The 21,779-nt window shown below is 46.9% G+C and overlaps 1 protein-coding gene across 1 annotated transcript in view; it reads left to right on the top strand.

Moving 5' to 3' along the window:
- The window catches only part of LOC149343034 (calcium-activated chloride channel regulator 1-like), a 67,444-nt gene that overhangs the window by 35,024 nt on the left and 10,641 nt on the right, over positions 1 to 21,779 (top strand). Inside the window, exons 10-13 of the mRNA XM_089546876.1 lie at positions 9,692 to 9,968; positions 11,272 to 11,420; positions 12,928 to 12,959; positions 16,480 to 16,491. Of these exons, the coding sequence (XP_089403002.1) occupies positions 9,692 to 9,968; positions 11,272 to 11,420; positions 12,928 to 12,959; positions 16,480 to 16,491 (470 nt within the window). The remainder of the gene's footprint in view (positions 1 to 9,691; positions 9,969 to 11,271; positions 11,421 to 12,927; positions 12,960 to 16,479; positions 16,492 to 21,779) is intronic.

Raw genomic sequence — 21,779 nt, 5'->3', positions numbered from 1 at the left:
ACACACACACACACACACACACACACACACACACACACACACACACACACACACACACACACACACACACACACACACACACACACACACACACACACACACACACACACACACACACACACACACACACACACACACACACACACACACACACACACACACACACACACACACACACACACACACACACACACACACACACACACACACACACACACACACACACACACACACACACACACACACACACACACACACACACACACACACACACACACACACACACACACACACACACACACACACACACACACACACACACACACACACACACACACACACACACACACACACACACACACACACACACACACACACACACACACACACACACACACACACACACACACACACACACACACACACACACACACACACACACACACACACACACACACACACACACACACACACACACACACACACACACACACACACACACACACACACACACACACACACACACACACACACACACACACACACACACACACACACACACACACACACACACACACACACACACACACACACACACACACACACACACACACACACACACACACACACACACACACACACACACACACACACACACACACACACACACACACACACACACACACACACACACACACACACACACACACACACACACACACACACACACACACACACACACACACACACACACACACACACACACACACACACACACACACACACACACACACACACACACACACACACACACACACACACACACACACACACACACACACACACACACACACACACACACACACACACACACACACACACACACACACACACACACACACACGTGATTATGGAGTCTCCTTGAGAGGGTGCTGACAAATATGCGGAATGCTTATCCTGTGGGCAGGGTGAAGCTTTTTACTGTCTGTATTGTTGTCTATACTTGTTACTGTAATATCTATGTGATTATGCGTGAATGAGTTGCTGCCATGAAAGTTATCGTAAAGTGTATTTTCTCTTTCAATGGTTAAGCGAAATGGTGGGGTATTGGCTACAATTTCTAATGCATTATTTCGAGTTCTAAACGCCTTAGTTATCTTCAGCAGTGGAATACATTGAATAGCTCTAAGTTCTCGCAGCCTATCTTCAGTAGGTTTATACCATATTAGTGAGGCATAGGCATCCATGCGTTTTGTGGTCCTGGTGCCTATGTCCGTGAGATATTTCGTAGTCATGCCCCAGGAGCTTCTTGTGAATTTATTGAGGTTTAGCTGGGGTGTGGTTAACTTCTGTTTGTCTTGTAAGCGTTGGATGAAAGAAAGCTTTGTGTCGAAAGTAACACCAAGTATCTTTAGCAGTTTGACTTGTTGAAGTGCTTGTGAGCCGAGTTTAATACGCGGTGGTCTTGATTGGTATTTGTTCTTCATGTGATCAACTTTGATTTCTTGGTGTTGAATACAATTTGCTTCTTCTGTGCCCATGTTTAAGAGATTCTCTTGCTCTGTTTTCTATTCTAGCTCCGGTTTTGCCCAGTACTATGAGCGTTATATCATCTGCGTATGCCTTAATGCGTTTTGTTTCGCGTGTAGGCGTTTGGAAGTTGTGGTATTGTTATATTGCATAGCAAAATTCTCAGTGATGAACCTTGAAGGGAACTCTGTGTTGTTCTGTGTTGTACTTTCGTGTGTTCTGTAGTGTGTTACAATACGGTCTTGCTGTATACTGGTTGTAAGTGCGGTGAGCTTTTTCGGAATGTTGTGAGAATGTTAAAATCCTGTAGCGTGTTAGCGTTGAATGTGATTGAATGCGTTTTTTTTTATCTAGAAAAATGAGGATCGTTGTTCTCTCTGGCTCCTCATGGATTTTGTATGCGTTGTTTTGTATTTTGCGGGGCCATAATAGTAGAAATTTGTCAATGCGTAGTAAACGTTGGGAAACAAGGTACGAGTGGATAGGTAAAAATAGAGTACCTTTTTTGAGTGTCTGAAGAATTTTGTCTAGAATGGAGTTTAATGCTATGGGATGGATCTGGTTTGGCTGTGTGGCAGAATGTCCAAGTTTAAGAGCTCCATTGAAAATTGTTATGAAAAATGGCTTCTGTTTATTATGGAAGGCTTGCTTGCATCGGGTTGAGAGTTCGTCAAGTCCAGCGACTGTATATGTTTTGAGCTTACCGACTACAGTCCCGATTGCATGTTCTTTAATTGGTATGTCATTAATTAGTCCCTGCTTCGAAACTGGTGTGAGTGGTTTAATATGTTTCTCACGAGGGCCAGGAGGGGTATTTTGTGACGTCATGCTGCTATCCACTTGTGCATTTTGGGTGGGGTCGAATAGTCTGTGAAGTATTTCTTAGACTGATTTCCCAGTGGTTGTTGTGATGGTTCTGTCTGTTTCTGAGTGGAAAAAAATACTTTAAAAAATTTGTTACCTGTTATTTTATATTTTGATGCGAATGGGTTTTCGTTATTAATTTCACTGCAAAGTATTGTCTACAATTTCTTTGCAGTCTTCTTGACGTTTTCTTCGTAATTTTTAAGTATTCTGCTGCATAGTGTGCGGTAGTATGTTCTAAATTGATCTTGTGTTCGCTGGTATCTCCTTCTGTGGGCTCGGACTTGTTTCCAATCTATTTCTGTGCTGTTGTCCACCACTTCTTGCGGATGTTGTGACCGTATAGTTAATGGGTTTGGAGTATTTCTGCTTTAGTTTTGCGATCTTGTTGTAGAAGTGTTGCACGATGTGCTCAAAGCGTGTGATTATGTTTATTGGTGTCTGCGATATCTTGATGAGCCAAGACTGTTTCCAAAAGGCTAAGAAATTTTGGGATACCGACCGTTTTCTGTGAGCCTCTTTTGTTCTCTATATATCTCTTAAAACATGTCGGAGGTGGTATACCTATGATCAATAGCCTTTTCATCAAGAACTACCGAATTTTTTATATGACTTGCAAATGTTTCGGAGGACTGATACCGATCCAGCTTTTGCCATTTACTGTTTCAAATGTTCATGATGAGCTTCAGCTATTAGTAATCTCTAGGTCCACTGTTGCTAGGATTTCTGCCGTTTTGTTCTCCCGATCGTCTTGAATCCTGCAACCCCAAGCATAGTATTTGGCATTAAGACATCCTACCATTAGCACATGCCTCTTTTCTTTCTTTAGTACGTCCTCCGACTCAGTCATGATTGCATTTAAGTCATTTCAAGGAGGAGCGAAAATGTTAATTATTGACTCATCATGTCCATTCTATGAGATGCGTGTTGAAAACAGTAAAATTGCCGGCTGTGACGCCTTCTACTTTTGAAAATATTTCAGAATAGGCTAACCTCGAGAGTGTTCGCCAGCGCCGCACCCAGCAATATCGGCGGACGTGGGGCGAGCTCCAGTACCTTCCGCAAGTGCCTCGTGGAACTTTTTGTTTCAAACATCGATAAAAGAGAAGCTTAGAAACCGTTGTGTCACATTTTCAGAATCCGGATGTGAGGGCTTCTCCTTGCAAGTTGGCCGCCGCTTTAAAGCGCTTGCGCATGCGCAGCACACAAGGCAGCAGACAACGCCGCTTTACCGAACGTTACTATTGGCAGCTCCTTCGGGCAAAGACTCCCAGCAGTCCTTTCGAAAACCTGTGACGTCCGGCACGCTTTTTCTCATAGTGTACGGATAGCGTGGGCCGCACTACCAAACAAGAAACCTACAAGGTTACGTTGCAAAAGGCCGCAATGGTGTCTGCTTGCGCTTCTGGAGGTTGCTCCGGATAGCAAGATGTCCAGTTCACCGCTGGGGTCTTAAGCGGAGTGAAAGTGACGAGTGTTCATCAGCGCTCGTTTTATTATTGCGAAAGCAATACTACTTGCACTTTCACGCCTTTGCCGTGCCGCGGCGGTGACCACCATTGTGCCGCGGCGCGGACCACCATTGACGTTCATCTGACCTTGATTGCATTAGATTGGATTAGATGGGATTGGACTGGATTGGACTGGCCTAGATTGGATTGGATTAGACTAGATTGGATTAGATTAGATAACATTGGGATGGATTGGATTGCAGTGGATTGGATTGCATTGGATGAGATTTGATTGGATTAGATTGGATTGGATTGGATTTTATAAGCGATGCATCACCACAATCTAACCACAAGCACCACCACCAGCTACACTACCAGCTGTACCATGGCGTAGGTACGGATATTGCTTTCGCAATTATCGGGCTTAACTAAGCTAAGCCACAGCGAATTTTTTGTTTTGTTGGCGTCGCCTCGTATTGGTAGTGACCGGCGCTCTAGGAAAGCAAAGGGACGGGGCAATAGTTGAGTGCGACGGAATTTGGCTGGAAGGACACGAAATGTCTGAGTAGAGGGAGGTTGCTGTATTTCTTTACTCTGTTTACATTGTTTTCTTGTCAATGAAAACCAAGAAGTAACTTTAGAATAATTGCATTAGTTTTCGGTATTTCACTCTTGTAATTCCATTAACTTTGCGAGCATTATTGGAAATGCAATTTAATTACGTAATTTTAATTACATAAATTTAATTAGAAAATAATTAGTAAAGTAATTTAATTCCTTTTGAAAAGTGGTTTATCCTTGTATGCCCCATGTATTGCCTCGTTTGTGGTTTCGATGTGGGCCACCAGTGCGAGTTTTCCAATAGCTTTCAGATTTATTCATATTCTCGATTGAACTTCTGCCCTGGCACCAGTATTCTTTTTCCATAACTTGGAATATTCGTTTCTTTCAACTTTAAATATTTAATAGACTTATGACACCTGGTCAGTTCAATCGTTTAACATGATTAGGACTGACAGATTTGCGCAAAAAGTGAACCCATCAGCGTCAGCTTTGTCTCCACAACATTTAACCAGAGTTTCCAAATCTTCCCGCCTATCTGCTTATAGTTTATTTGTTTCTAGCGCTTTCACGACCCAAAGCGGCTGAATCTGCGAGGAATGCCGTAGTGAAGGGCTCCGGAAATTTCCACCAACTGGGGTTCTTTCATGCGCACTGACATGGCACGCTACACGGGCGTCTAGAATTTCGCCTCCATCAAAATTCGACCGCCGCGGCCAGGATCGAACCCGCGCCTTTCGAGACAGCAGCCGAAGGCGATAACCATTGAGGCACCACTTGTAGCGCAGTATTGTATTGTCAGCACACACTACGCCGGGGAGCCTACGACATTTAAGCCTAATCTGTACGACAGATTATTAACTAGATTACTTTGTTGTAGCCTCATTTACATATTTACCGTATAAAGAAAGAAAGAAAAGCTGCGGTGAATCAAGACAAAATTCTCCGCGTATCTCGACAGTTGTACTCCTTATCCCTTCCAATGTAAATTCAACTTTGATATCTGAGTATATTCCGAGCACGAAATCAATTATCTCATGACCGATGCTTTCATCTGTCTTTATGTTCTATACCAGTTCCCCTAGTTTACATCGTCGTATGCCGTGCCTATGTCCACGAAAGCCAATTGCACAGGTCTGTTTTCCGCCCTAGCTATTTCTGTGCATTTGGAAAGCATGAACAGTCTATCATCTGAGCGCCTATACCGTCTGAACCAGTACTGTAGTTCTGCGAGTATCTTATTAGTTCATATATATGTCTGCATTTTTGTGTCAGGCTGTATATAACAGATGCTAACTTAATCGTTCTGAAGAATTTTGTGTTCATCCTGTCTCCATTCCCTTCTTAAATCAAACTTACTGTACTCGGTCGCCACCTGTCCGTAATTTGCTCAATTGTAATTACTATTTCCAATGCTTTTACCGAAGTTTCCTTCGCTCTAATACCAAGTTCATTGATCGATTTGATAGTAATTCCGTATATCCCTCAGGATTTGCATTTAGGATTATTTGCTTCAGCATTTTTACAGGTAAGATTAAAACAGTCCTAAGCTTCATTCTATTGTGCTGTCCTCTATTCCTCCTTCATTGGAAGAGATTTCCCTATCGTTGCTCTTAAATGACTCTGCTGTAATTGATGTATTGCAGTCACCGGCATCGACTCCCTCTAAGCATTTTCACTCCTCTAAGTATTTTACCTCGGTATACTAAATTCATTTCTGCTTTCTTTGAATCTTTTTACCAAGAGTAGCTGATTCGGTTCCGGAATTTTCTTGACCCACTTTTAGTTGCACCTCGAAGTTCAGCGATCCAGTGATCGGTGTACTTCTTTATTTTGCCCACGTGAGAGCCAGTATTCCTAGTTTCTTTCATCTATAAGATTCCCATTCTTGTTCTATTTCCACTTGAGATAACTGCGCCTTCTTTTTGTTGCTATCAGTCAGCCAATCCTTTTCTAATGGCCTCCTTGATTTATCCTGTCTACAAGCTTCGTAGATTCTTTTATCCTTTCCAGCGGTCTCCCACTTTATTTTGATTTTCGTATTGGTGAGTTGTTTTAAACGATTAGAATATCAGTGTTTCATGAGGCGCTTCTCTATTGCTTGCCTAACGCCTGGTGCTAACCGCGCTATATATTTGTTCGAAGTATAATTTTCCGTTACCGTTAGATTTTGTTGTATTTATGTATTGCTCCGGGCACCTATCTGCAGAATAATATGTTTATGATCACTTCCCAAACTCTACTCCTCTTCCTCGCCTATTTGTATTTTTGCGAGCTTGCTACTGCTTCCCTGCGACATAAGGCAGTAGACAATGGTCGTCTGCATGTTCCGGAATGCCTACGAGATTTGTCCCTCATATTTAGCTACTCCATTACAGATAGGTAGTTTGCGCTGCGCACAGAGGCCTAGCATTAACTTCCGTTTACGATATGTGTATCGACTCGTATCGTCAATATGACCATTAAATTAATCTTCAATGAATTAACCTATCTGCATCACCTCCAGACTGCTTTATATCGTAACTAATGCACTTAACTAGATCCTTGTTTCCTTGACTACATTTGCTGCCGGCTCAAAAATAATCAACCGGCATCAATATCATTTTACAGGTATGGATTCATGATGCACAGCGATGTTCTTTGAAATCTAACAATTTGTTACTCAGTGCTTAAGCATGCCTAGCCGTCTTCATCCTCCTTTTCTCTATTGCTTTTCTGTCGCACTTTCCCAGTCATAACCAACAAACGAAGGATCTTCTCGATTCCTGAGGTGTTTCGCGCATAGAGCGTGCGCGAGAAACCTTATGATTTCAGGTATAGTCATTTTCAAATGCCTCTGATGAGAACGAATTATGGTAAGCAGCACATTGATTACTTAATTCCTGATTTACTTAATAAACACCCACGTATTATGGAACTTCTGCAGCAGCCTCGTTCCACCCGTAACTTCAAGAACAATGTTAAAATGTACCTTCTGTCCCTGTCTCCCCCATAAAATGTCCAGTTTATAGATTTTTTTTTACTCGCTGGGTGTATGTCCAGGTTCGCTATTTTTGGTTTTGTTGCCCTAAAGATGTAGGAGGCATGCGATGCGGTTTTCATTGTTTTTGGTTTGCGTGCTATTTCTCCCCTTGCCTGTATGTTAATTCTGTGTGTCTCATTGTTTGCTATTTCAATTTTCTTGTTTTCTCCTAGAGACATTATAGCTATGCGTTGTTGTTTCCTTCATTTTTCATTACATCTGTGTTAATTATGTATAACTCATTGATCGTTACATATAATTCATGTAGTACGTATGCGGTGCTGTTACTTTTCTTGTTTTGCTTTGTGTACTTTGCTGTGTAATTTGCCACCCCCCTGAGCAATGTAACGGGTGACGGGGCCACGTCAGGCAAAAAATGAATTGCCTTTCGTCTCGTCACCTCCGACAAATCGATGTCAAAAATAAATTTCACTTCACTTCACACCTAATTCTTCGTCCTTTAACTGATGTTCTATCTGCAACCATTTCGCTCCTTTTCTACCCCTTAGTTTGTTTATTTACCTGATTCTTTTGCTAGACTTATATATTACAGTTTTCGTCCTTCACCTCTGAGTGGCTACTTTACTACGCTCTTATTCGCCGCCAGCTAATCCCACCTACAGCAAATCCCGCCTTTCTACCCTTCCACTGAAATTAATGCCGCCTCGTCTGAACCAACGCATGTGCCACGCACATCCCTGTTTATTTCTCCGACTTCGAAACCACTGTCCTGGCTTGACTTCCTTGCCTCCCGATTAGCATCTACGAAACCCCTGTCAACCGCTTCGTACCGTCCTAGCACCTCCAGTAATGCAGTATGCACACCCACGATCTGTTCGTGTTCTGGTGTTGCCTTTCCTTCGTCAACTCTCTTATCAAATATTTCCACCACTTGTGCAGCGTCAGTGTAGAGGACATCGTTCAATCCCGCTGCTACAAATACCACATTAACTGCCACATTCTATTTTGTTCATGACCGATACTCGCCTCTCTTCACTTACCTGCTCTATTACACAGTGTGTTTCACTATACTTCACACAATTTTTTAAAACAGCCTTTTGTCGTAGATGAGCAGTTTTTCGATTTACTATTTCCAGTGGTGTAGTACTTCAGAATACAACTTGGACGTGCCAGGTGGCAGGCTAGGTAGGTAATACTGAATAGTTAATTTTTTAACCACTACTGTTAGGCTCCTATTTAACGAAAGGCCTGTACTACTAAGTTAGTAATATCAATATCACTTTTTAGAATTCCGAAAACGCAGTTCCCATCGCAGCTATGGCCCAACAAATTTTTGGCTATTTCGACGAGTACGTCAGCTGCAGATGTTGGTTTGCCTGCAAGCTTCTCAAAAGCGCATGTATTTTGACGCGATGCAGCCAAAATTTGTTAGCCTACAGCGCCAATGGTAAGCGCTTTTTCGAAATTCTAAAAACTGATATAGGTTTTACTTACAGTGGTCTACACGCCTCTCAATAATTAACAAGCCTAGCAATAATATTCACAATTAACTACTCAACATTATCGGACCAGCCTGCTAGTTAGCACGTCTTAGCTTTATTCTAGTGTACTATACCGCTCACAATGGTATGCCGAAAAAAACGCTCTCCGAACTCAAAAAGCTTAATTATAAATTGTGTTAAGGCAGAGGTGAAACACTTTGCATACCCTGCACTCGCCCACACATTTTAGCCACCAACGATAAGCATCTGAGTGCGCTCTCTCCCTTTCCCTCGTATCTTCAGGTGTCTGCTTCCTACTGCCACTGAGGCACTTTCTTTCTGCCCAGCTTTCGGCTCTGACTGCAACCTCTTTTTCTGGGATTTGCCTTGTTCCCTTTCTCTCCATAGCCTCCAGACTTCTTAGCTGCCACCTGTGAATACCTGTCCCTGTCCGAGCCTGCTTGACCTAATTTGCGTTCGCTGTCCACGCAGAAGCGGGCCTCATACTCGTGACTCGCATGAGAATTTCCGCCATAGCATTTTGAGGTGGTAGTGTCCGCCATTTTTTTCTTCCATTTCTACCCCCCCCCCCCCCACCTTTCTTTGTAGGGTGTTCAAACGTGCTGATAATATGGAGTTTCCTTCGTCAACTCTATGGAGACGTGCACTTAATATGAAGCACCTGCACATAAACTACCCGGAAAAAAACGTCTCCCGATGAAAGGTCCGCCGTGAAACGGCCCTCTAAGAAAAGAATTTTTCCAGCATTACAAAGCAACCAGCATCACAAATGCTTACTGACACTTTTTTGTGCCTAAAAGGTTGGAACCTGGACACTCCACGTGACGAGTCCCAGCCCGGCTCCAGTGAGGGTCAACGTCGGGGTCGAGACCGAACCAAGAAAAAAAGACGACACGCCGTTACGAGTCCGTTGCGTGATGTTGACAGAATACGTGGAGAAGTTCACGAGAGCGGTCGTTTTTGTCACCGTCGACAAGGGCAAGAAGGTGCTTCTGGACGCCGTGGTCATCGCCACAGTCCACCGCCCGACGAGCGATCAACACGCGATAAAAATCCCTCTTCATGACAACGGACTTGGTAAGAGCTCTTCCTAGGTATGGTAAGGTTTGGTTTGGTTTATGGGGTTTAACGTCCCAAAGCGACTAAGGCTATGAGAGACGCCGTAGTGAAGGGCTCCGGAAATTTCGACCACCTGGGGTTCTTTAACGTGCACTGACATCGCACAGTACACGGGCCTCTATAATTTCTCCTCCAAAGAAATTCTAGCCGCCGCGGCCGGGATCGAACCCGCGTCTTTTGGGTCAGCAGCCGAGCACCATAGCCGCTGAGCCACCGCGGCGGCCCTAGGTATGGTAAGGAATATCGACCATCTTCCACTGTGTAACACTATAAACGGCTAATAAGCAGAACTTTCCTTATTAAACAATTGCAGTGTTAAGACCTTGTCCTGCATCTTTTTGTCTGCCTTGTTTGTGGTGAACCACAAAAGAAAGTTGAAGGGATTACCAAACACCTCAACGTACCCTATATAGACTTGAAGTGAATATTCTACTACCGAAAGATCGAAAAGTGCGATATAGAGAGAATGCGACACTATCGAATTCTTTTCTTGTCAAATGTTTGTGTTAAATATCTTACAATTGATTCTGGAAAGCCGGAGGCACATGATGCGGATTATTTGAAACAGACACTCAATAAATTCTGATCTATCAAAAAAACACTGTTGCGTTTGTTACAGGGCTGTTTCGTGTGTTGGCGTCTTCCTGCCTTTCTCTCTCTCTTTCCTTCTTGATCTATCTCTCTCTTTGCTCCTTCCACACTCTTGCTTCCATTGCTTTCTTCCGCTATCTCGCTTTCTTTACATCCTTCTTCCTTCTGCTCTCTTGCTTTCTTTCCATACTCCTTTCTTCCGCGCTCTCGATTTCGCTCCATCCTTCCACTGTGTTGCTTTTTTTATCCTTTTTCCTTCCACTCTCTCGCTTCCTTTGCATCCTTGTTCCTTCCACTCTCTCGCTTTTTTCTATCCTTCTTCCATCCGGCCTCTGGTTTTCTTTTCATCCTTCCACTTCCTGTCTCTCTCGCTTTCTTTCCATCCTTCTTCTTTCCGCTCTCTCACTTTTTCCATCCTCCTTCCATCCGCCCTCTGGCTTTCTTTTCATCCTTCTTCCTTCCTGTCTCTCTCACTCTCTTTCCATTCTTCTTCCTTCCGCTCTCTCACTTTTCCCATCCTCCTTCCTTCCACCCTCTCGCTTTCTTTCAATCCTTCTTCCTTCCTGTCTCTCTCGCTTTCTTTCCATCCACCCTCTCGCTTTTTTTTTACATCCTTCATTAGACTCTCTCGATTTCTCTCAGCATGTGCCTTTCCTCAACTTTTTCCCAGCCCCCGACTTAAACAAAAATGATGGCACCTATAGCGGCTACTTCTGCCAGTTCATAGGAAAGGGACGATACACAGTCACGGCGGAGGTCTCCAACCAGAATACGACTCGTCTGGAGCTGCCATTCTGGCGCTTGGATACCTTCACCGGTGTGTCAGTCGCCGATGAGGGTGAGTTTTCATGTACTCGGCACATTTATACGCTGAGCCACTCGCATAACCTGATCTGGTATTGATGGGTCAGCTCCAGCCCTAGGTGTAATCGCGCGGCTGCCCCTCAGGATATGGAGCAATACCGTCATTCGAGCACATGACTCCTAGCCAATGCCGACATTGCTGACGTTGGAATACAGAGGTGGAGTGGAAATTAAGAAACGAAAAGTGGCGTAATGTAAAGCCCCTTTTCTGTCGTATATATTGAATCCTTATTCCTTGCCTCGATGAAAGGCTGGTGATATTAATAGCAGTTATGTGTCGCTGCTTGCGCTAATGACGAATGCTGAGAGCAATCTGAATAGCATAAATTCGTCACGTTATCAAGGCCACGCCTTCATTATTAGGCATGAATAAAGACGGGGGTGTGCAGCGGTGACCGGTGTCAAAGCCTGTTTTACTTTCTCTGCAATCTAAATGAATTCGATAAACAGCATTCGGTTCAATGACAGCGCTTGATTCCTAGTAACCCTCACAATAGTGCAGCCTGTCTGTCGCATATATTTCGGCTTTCTGACGGACTGTAGGGGGTGCCTTTGTCACAAAGACGCACTCGTGCATATGTATAACGCTATCTGAGGCTAAAAACAGCGCAAACGGGGACCAAGCAGAGAGAGGGACACGACGCTGTCACGCGCGCGTTCGCACGGGGAGTCAGACGTGCTGTTCGTCGGCTCCGCTGATTTTCTGCCGGAGCAGCGGAAGTTTCCGCCTGACCCTAGCAAGTTCATCCCCAACGTGCACCGAAAGCTGTCGGGAACATCTGGACACCAGTTTTTTCCAAGGTGGGCCCGGTTAAACCCCTTTTTCGGGCAACACATGGCCCGATCGGGCCGGTGGCGCGGCTAGGCCTAACGGCCGAACCGGTAACCGGCACATCGGGGCCTCTGGCCACTGACGCCAGTATGGCTGCTCCGCAAATCTCCTGCCGAGGCTACGACCCCGAAAACATGCACTGGACAACGGTTAACCCAGCGGCAACCGAAGGCCCAGTTTCGGCAAGATTTCGCAGCGCCGCGTTGAACGCCGCAGTGCTGCGCCGAGCGCAATACCAAGCCTTAAAGCCGGCGTCCGTAGATGCGGCCGGCGTTCACGCCGAAAACCAGCAGTCACCCGCCCCGCACGCGTCGGGCCGCAGTCGGCGACTCCTCACGAAGTGGAAACCGCCTTTTATACCCAAGCCTGCTCCAGACGACTACGTCGTCGTCATCAAGCCCCGGACCCGCGTCTCGTTGTACGAGACTTTCCAGGAGACCGGCTACGGCCAGGCGTTCACGGCTCTCCTGGGCACGCAACCCGCAACTGACCTTACCATAATACCGGTAAGAGAACAAAACCTCATTATTGTTCAGACTGCGAAACCTGAGCTAGCCGACCGGATCATCGGCGAATTTGAACTTAATGGACCCGACGGGAGGGTCCCCCTTGTGGGGCACCTGCGCCAAGACGGCAAGGACGTCTGCTACGGCGTCATTACCGTCCGTAACTCTGAAACTACGGACTCGCTCCGTACTAGGCTCCAATGGCGCTACGGAACCATCGTGGAAGTGCGAAAATTTGGGACATCCAACAAAGCGAGACTGACTTTTGCCGGAACAGAGAAGCCACGTTTCGTGCACTACGATTCAGAGCTTGTACAAGTTAGGCCTTACCAGCGAACCATTCCAGCCTGCCGACATTGCGGTGTGGTCGGCCACCGCGTGGACGCCTGCCCCGGCCAGAGGCTGGACCGGTGTGGCCTGTGCGGACAGCAGGCTCTACTCGTTGAGGGGGTGCGGGCCCCTCACCAGTGCAACCCAAAGTGTTCAGTGTGCGGCGGGGCCCATGCCACGGGGGGCCCTGCGTGTACGGCTAAATATCGCGCTATCCAGCCCCCGCATGCCGAGCGCGGCCGTAAATCGAAGCGGAATCGACGCAAGCGTGGCAAGCGTCGCCCGGACAAGCTGAAGGCCAAGGCTGCCGACCAAGCCATGGACCAGCCTGTGAATTCCTCTACCGGGAGCCAGGGGAAACCTCCCGCTGCGCCACCGCCGCCTCAAGCCGGTGCAGCGAAGCCCCTCGGACCTCCCCAGAACGGCGGCTCCAAGACGTGGGCAAACGTTGTCAAGCAACACTCCCAGGTGAGCGGCGCGGGCAGGGCAGCTTCTCCCTTCCCTCCCCCTTCCCAATCCCAACCACGGCCAATCTCTGCCGAACAAAAAGAAATATCTGCTCTCCGCGAGCAGGTTGCAAATTTTCAAAAGCGCCTCGCAATAGCGGAGGCCCGCCAAAATTCCCCCAACCACACCTCTGCCTCACCCGCAGCAGAGGCAATGGAAAGCGACGCAACCCCTTCAGGACAGGCTTCGCATGCCCTCACGGCACTCGAGGCGAGAGTGAGCGCGCTCGAAACTCAAGTTAACAACAGAATATCCGCATTGGAAACGCAAATCAATGCCACACTTACGGCGGCACTCAACAAAATTAGCCACCTTGCGGCATCTATCCCAAACCTCATCACCGCTCAGTTCGCTCAACTCACTCGCGCTCCCAAGCGCGCTGGCCCGCTCAAAACCTTCGCAGGCCGGCAGCTCAAAGCGTCTAGGCGTCGAATCGCCGGAGAAGAAGAAGAGGTCCCCTTTGCCATCCCCAGTATAGAGAACGCTCCTGTCTTTGGAACCACTGGCTCTGAAGCCTCCTCTCTCCAAACTCACAACTCTACCCTTGATCATGGCGGGCGCCCCTAGAAATAGGAAGCATCCGCGAAGCAATTCGATCCCTATTCAAATTGTACAGTGGAACTGTCGCGGATTCAAGGCACGCACAAAGCGAGCCGATCTACGCCTTTTCCTTACAACTTTCCCAGAATTACCTGCTGTGGTGGCCCTTCAGGAGCCAGGAAATGGCGCCACCCTTGCCAGTTACACGGTGTACCAGCAGGATGCGCAGAGCTGCCTCTGCGTACATAAAAATTACACGGCCTCCCAGGTTGACCTGGATCTTAGCGCTAATTTCTCCTATGTAATGGTGACGATCCTTCCGCTACGCAAACAGGACCCCCCATTGCACATACTCAACATTTACTGTCCCCCAAAGCTACCAAATGTTACATTCGCAGACATCTTCAGCCGGGCTTTGAAGGTCGCGAATCGGGATCCCCTCATAATCGTTGGGGACTTTAATGCTCCCAGCACCTTATGGGGGTACACACGTCAAGAGAAACGCGGACGCAAGTTGGCGGAGCTTGTTTCCACACTGGGCCTTACTCTTCACACGGATCCCGCGCAACCCACTCGTATAGGTAACTCCGTTACACGCGATACGTGTCCGGACCTCACCTTTACGAAAAATATTCGCTATGCAGATTGGAGGAACACCGAGGAATCCCTCGGTAGCGACCACTGCATAATTACCACTACAATCCATACCAAACCACTCACAAGACCACAGGCCAATGCAAAACTACCCGACTGGACCAAATTTAGGAGCAGCTACACCAATCCTCAATCAATAATGGACCAAGGATACTCAACGTGGTCCCAACACCTAGTATCCCACTTGAAATCAGTCGAGCAAAATGTTCAACTCTCAGAGGCGAGCCCGGCGGTGGATAACCACCTCCTCCACCTCTGGGAGGCACGACACAGCCTAGTCCGCCGCTGGCGTCGTCAAAAACACAATCGGAAACTCAAAATTCGCATCGCGGATATCACCCAACAGGCGGCACAATACGCGGCCCAACTTGCCGACTCCAATTGGGTGCACCGATGCAACACTGCAGCTCGGCAAATGTCGAGTCGGAGTACGTGGCGCCTCTTCCGCGCCCTTATTGATCCGGCACAAACCCATACTGAGACACAAAAACAGCTTCAAAGGGCTATACATAACTTCACTGGAGACACGGCCAAACTGGCCGATGCGCTCCGCGACAAATATTTGAGTATACACCAGGATCCCCGTGGTCAGGCGTACTCGTATGCAGGTTCCGAGAAGGCGGATTTGGATCAACCGTTCCAGCTCCATGACCTAAAAGCGGCCCTGGCTAAAATGAAGCGAGGTACAGCACCAGGCCGGGACAAGGTGACGGTAAAGCTTATTGCCAACCTCCCAGATCCCGCCTACGAAACTCTCCTCGATTACTTCAACACTATCTGGATTGGAGGCACAGCACTCCCCATAGATTGGAAAACGGCACTAGTAACTTTCATTCCCAAGCCAGGTAAAGCCATGAACACCGACAACCTCCGGCCCATCTCCCTCACTTCGTGTGTGGGGAAGCTGATGGAGACTATGGTCCGCGACAGATTGTCTGCTTTCCTGGAACAGCAAAACATTTTCGCAGACACCATGTACGGTTTCCGCCCACACCGATCCGCACAAGATGTCCTGTTGCAACTTCACAAGGAGATTCTCGACCCCGTCGAGCACCCCAGCAATGATAAAGTAGTCGTCGCACTTGACCTGCGGGGGGCTTTCGACAATGTGACCCACGAGATCATCCTATCCCACTTGTCGCAAACAGACTGTGGGCGCAATACTTTCAATTATATCAAAGAATTCCTTACAGATCGCCAATCCTATATCCGGCTGCAAGACACAGAATATGGCCCATATCAACTTGGCACACGAGGGACCCCACAGGGAGCTGTCCTCTCGCCATTGCTATTTAATCTGGCCATGATGAAGCTCCCTACCCAGCTGGCAGAGGTCGCCGGTGTGCAGCACGCTCTGTATGCGGACGACATCACCCTCTGGGCAACACAACAATCGGTTGGAGACATCGAGACCAACCTGCAACAAGCGGCAGCTATTGTGGACGAATACGCTCGTCGCTGTGGTCTTGAATGCTCCCCGAGCAAATCTGAATTTGTGCACATACGCCCCAACTCAAAGTGCACAACCAAAATTGCCCTTTCCCTACTTAGCGGACCGATACCTGAACACGAGGAGATCCGGGTACTGGGGCTTTTCATTCATCATAGGCGCAAGATAGACACTACCCTAAACAAGCTACGTAAGGTGGGGGACCAGGTGGGTCGGATGCTCCGCCGGGTGTCCAATAAAAGGGGGGGACTACGATGCAAAGATGCCCTGCGGCTGGCCAATGCATTCGTGACCAGCCGGATTTTATATTCGGCTCCCTACCTCCACCTACGCAAATGCGATGAGAATGCCATAGAAGTAGTTCTCCGCAAGATTTATAAGAGAGCGCTCGACCTCCCCATAACGACGTCCAACAAGCGTCTCCTCGGTCTGGGGATGACCAACACCTTTGGGGAGTTACGAGAAGCTCATCTTAACAATCAATACTTGCGCCTAAGCAAAACACCTGCGGGGAGCCGCCTTCTGACCCGCTTACACATATCCTACGCAACACATACAGAAGAACGGGTCCGCATCCCTGAAGCCTGGCGCTTTGCACTCCAGGTGCGACCCCTACCGAAGAACATGACTGCAGACACCCATGATGGTCGCCGTCTCGCGCGGGCGGAGGCTATTTCTCAACAATATGGCCATAAGCCAGGTGTCTTCTATGTGGATGCGGCCGGCCCACACCATGGGGGTTGGTACACGGTGGCCGTCATCCACCAAAACACTACAGTTCAGGGCCTTACTTTCCGTGCCCCAAACATTACATTTGCGGAAGAGATCGCCATTGCACTGGCCGCCGCAGATCCAGAGTCCCGAGTCATTATTAAGGCGGAAGCCTTTAATGCCTCATCGTTGTAAGCAGGAGCTGTCGACAAGAAATGTCACGCTTTTCAGTTGGTCGAAACGGTCGTAACGTCACAGTGCGCGAATTTCAAACGGGGCCAATTGTACTTTGGCTACTATAGCCATGCAACCAATTAAAGGGATCGTATAGTGATGCTCCAAGTAAGTTTGAGTTTAGTTAATTGCTTACTTAACCAATTAGTCCAATTAACCTTTCTAGTCAGACCAGATAAATAAATAAAACCCAGTAAGAAATTGGCCGAGCTTGGGAATCGAACCCCGGTCTCCGGAGTGCGATTCGAGCACGCTACCACTCCGCCATGCCAGCTCGATGTTTTGGAATGAACAAAGGTGCATCTAGTGAATACGGTGTCTTCGTTCACTCCCATCTTCCTCCCTTCCCGTTACGGCGAGGTTCAGGTGTGCACCGAGATATGCGAGACGGATAAATTTTCTTTCCTCTAAAACCAATCTACTGACGAGCAAGGCGTATTTGTCCGCGTTTCAGATTGGTCCAAATTGTCGTGATGTCACCACGCGCGAATTTTGACGGGTGTCCACCGAAATATGTGAGACAGTTACTGCGCAACTTTCTTTCGTCAAATACAATTTTCATTTTCTTCATTACGGCCTCTCTTTCTTCTTTCACTCCACTTCCTCCCTTCGGGTACGGTGCGGCTCAGGTGTCCACCGAGACGACAGAGAATTACTACTCCATTTACTTTCCTTAAAAAGCGTTGCGTTCAAAGGGCAAGGCATCGCGCCGAACGGGTGGTGGCGTTCAATGGACTCCGTGGCAGCGCTACAACACGCTGTCGCGTTCCACTCCTAAAGGCGAAGCTTAAGCGTCATTAATTGGCAGTTAATGCACCAACAAAATGTGAAGTGAACAATCGCGTAGTGAATGCAGCACTCAGGCTTTCGCCTTTCAGCACTTTAGCCTCTAAAGTTCCTCGTAATCTTTTACGGACTCCAGGGGCGCCTGCCGCAATATTGAGCAAGGGTATATTCCAGACCGTGCTTTCAAAATTCTCCACGCATGCGAATACACAGGGTTTCCGACCCATCGTACCATCGTGTGGGCTCCGGCTCATGCGGGTCTTGAGGGGAACGAGGCAGCAGACGCTGCCGCCCGCGCGCTTACTCACCGGGCGTCGCCTCATCCGCAGCCTGATCCGGAATTCAATTTCAATCCGGCCATCACCTTTAAAGAGATCACCTCTTTTTATCAAAACTTTCATGGTCTCTATCCCCCTCCCTGTAAAGGCCTCACCAGGGTGGAGGAGCGCTGGCTTCTCGGCCTCTATACCAATACTGTACTGTGCCCGGCAGTACTTAAGCACTTCAATTCTTCTTTCTCGGGCGCGTGCCCACACTGTGAGGAGGAGTTTTCGGACACCTACCACATGGTGTGGGCATGCCCTTCCAATCCTGCCTACCCACCCCACCTCCACCCCACTCGAGAGGACTGGGAAGCTGCCCTGCGCGGCTGCTCCGAACTCCATGCCCAACAGGCATTGGTAGCTAGAGCCCGGGCCGCTGCGGAAGCTACAGGGATCCCGGACTAGGGATCCCTCCTAGTGTTTGTAAGGGGCGGGCCCTTCCGGCTCGCCCCATCGACCTCTCACTGTAAATAGAAATAAAAGTTTTCCTCCTCCTCCTCCTCCTCCTCCTCCTCCTCCACCTCCTCCCTCTCTCTGCTTCGTCCCCGTTAGCGCTGTTTTTAGCCTCAGATCATGCACCAATCAGCCCAAATTTCCACCCTTTTGATGTATAACGCTAGACGGAAGAACACCGCGGCTTCGGCGAGTTCGGCGACTTCCAGGTGGGCGTGTAAGTAATGCCGCGGCTGGTATTTTCCTTTTTTATTATTTAAAGGCACAAGCTTACTAACGGGTAATTTGAGTTCGATGTCTTCACGTGGTTGGACTAATCGCGGAGGCTCAGGGGGTTTTGCGTCAGGTGGCCAAATCGGATGTCAGCCGCGGCGACCGCATCTGGATGGAGGCAAAATGCGAAAGAGCATGGGTACTGAGCGGCGTGAGGGCAGGTTGAAAAATTCCGCGTGGTATAATTTATTAAGTTGGCCTCCTCTATGGCTTCGCCTATATAAATCATGTGTCGCATTGGAGGGTAAAGTCCTACATACCAAAGATTATTTCGTTAGATTCTTGCTCACATGGTTACGTACCTGCAGCACCCGTCACTTGGCGATATGTCCGGCCCGTGCAAGAGAGAGAGTTTCAGCTCATTAGTGCTCATGTGAAAAGCGACTTCGCCCAAATAATTCCTCCAGGCATTTTATGTACAATGAAAAGCTGCAGATATCTCACACTGCGTTAATACGCGCGGATGTAGTCTCTTGACATGGGTTCTCAATTTCGGAACACACCTCTGCTAGCCGATTATACCAGCTGTTGAGGGGACTGTATGCAACTCCAAGCAGACCGAATGGAGCGCTCTATCGGCGACAGTGGCGAAGGGACATTCGGGATGGAATCGAGTGCAGAGGGAATTTAGTGCCCCGATGGCTCGAAAATCGGCGTAGCCGCCTTACGGGGGTCGGTTCCAAACTGAAATAAAAATAAAAAATACACGGCAAGACTCTATATGGACCCGGGTTCGCGTTTGGGACGGGTTAGTGGGGCGTCGCACTTAACCAACGCCAACGAGATAAATACCTGATCTGGCACAGCTGCCATAGCATTCCTGAACCCGCCATCAACTTGCGTTTCATGAAGCACGTGTATCATAAAGTTGAAGATCACCATCGACCGCAAGACACCTTCCCCAAATGAAAATGCGTTCCTTTTGCAGTAATTGAAGTTGAGATGCAACCATTTGGCATCCATAGTTCTTTCTCGTGTGCCCATTGTAGATTGTAGCAGCGTGGGTAAGTACACCTAAATAACTGAACGTTGTCTAAGTCCGATATATTGGTTGTGTATTTTAGCTTGTATATCTTGTAGGTGCGCCGTAGTCTATAAATATGGCGATTGAAAACGTTGATAACCTCATTCCTTGAAAACAAGTGTTTTGTCGAGTGTCCACTTGCTCGTTCTAAAGAATTCTGTGAGGCCCCTTTTCAAGAAAAGCTAGCTTTTTCCGATTGCAGTGTCCAGCGGCGCCTTAAACTAATGGGCAGTAGTTTAAATGTGAACGAAACAATGCATCGTAAACAAGTTTTACTTTCATCGTGAGACAAGTCCTTAAACGCGTCATAAATCCGAATGCTTTGAATGCTTTTAAAGCTACATACGTAATATAGTCATCCCACAACATATTTTTGGTAGATATTACGCCAAGTGACCAAATGACCTTATTATTTCAATGTCTTCTTTGTTATAGTATAGAGGTTCGAGATGACTGCGGTTTTAGTTTTCTGGGCGAGAAAGAATTGTCTTAGATTTTACAGGATTTACACAGAGAAAACTTTTATCGTACCATATTTCTATTTTATCCGAGAGCATGTTCGCATTTTCTTATTAACGTTATTAGTATTGATAGATATACACAAACTGACATCGTCAGTGCAAACTATGAAAGAGCTCTGGTATCCACGCTTATTATATCATCAATATATAGATTAACTGGCAATGGTCGCAGGACATTTCCTTCGGAAACCCCGCAGCAGACTATATTATATCCACTTATTTTGCACGTGCTGTTTAATGAGCGCAAAATAAGACTTAATTAAAAGCAATGCTTTTCCTCTTATTGCTTGAGATCCAACAGCATTTGAAAGAAGATGCTATTGGTTATGCACTCAAATAATTTCCTCATCTAGTAAAAAATTCCCTAAAACAAGTTCTCTATTTTCAATATTCTTTAATACACCTTGTGGTAGAGAAGAGCAAATTCTGATAAACGGTTTGTTTTGAAACCATATTAGCAGTTCGAGATTGTACTGTGTTTATTCAAAAAAAGCTTCCAACTCATTTAATAATCAGTTTCTCTAGCACTTTTGAGATGAGAGACAAGCTACTAATTGATTGACAGGTCCCAAAATTGTTTTATCTCCCTTTTTGTATAAGACTGCTACTCCGCCAACCTGCATTTTCGAAGCGAAACTGGCAGTCTCGGTACATAAGATATATATGTGTTCTTAAGATGCAGTAATAATGCCGATGACGTGCTTAACAGGGCTTATCTGGATATTATCCGCATCACACGATGTACTGTTCTTCAGGTGTATAAATGAAGACAAAACTTCATGGGTAGAGACAGGTTCTGGAAACAAAGGCGATGGGATTCTTTCAATGGCTAGAATGGGCTGAACAATTGGATGAGTAGGTATAAGCTCATTAAATTCTTTTACGAGATGATTGCCACAGAAATGTATGCCACTGGTAGTTATCTTACTTTGCCTTCTAACCTGTGAGACGCCAGAGTCGTGTGACTGAAGATCACGCCAGAGTTTATCAGGGAGATTCGATGGAGTTTAACATTGAGTTTCATAATAAATGTCCCTCGCCGGCCGTACGTCGGAAATCCGTTTATTCCTATACTTCTTGAAGCGTTCAACACAAGAATATCTCTGGTGTGAATAAATAGCTGGTCAAATTTCTCCTTTCCTTAATACGAATGTAAAACTCTCATGATAT

The sequence above is a fragment of the Amblyomma mixtum genome, chromosome 5, assembly GCF_055824585.1.
Source record: "Amblyomma mixtum isolate Tamu chromosome 5, ASM5582458v1, whole genome shotgun sequence".
Lineage (NCBI taxonomy): Eukaryota > Metazoa > Arthropoda > Arachnida > Ixodida > Ixodidae > Amblyomma > Amblyomma mixtum.
This window is presented reverse-complemented; position numbering and strand designations above follow the sequence as displayed.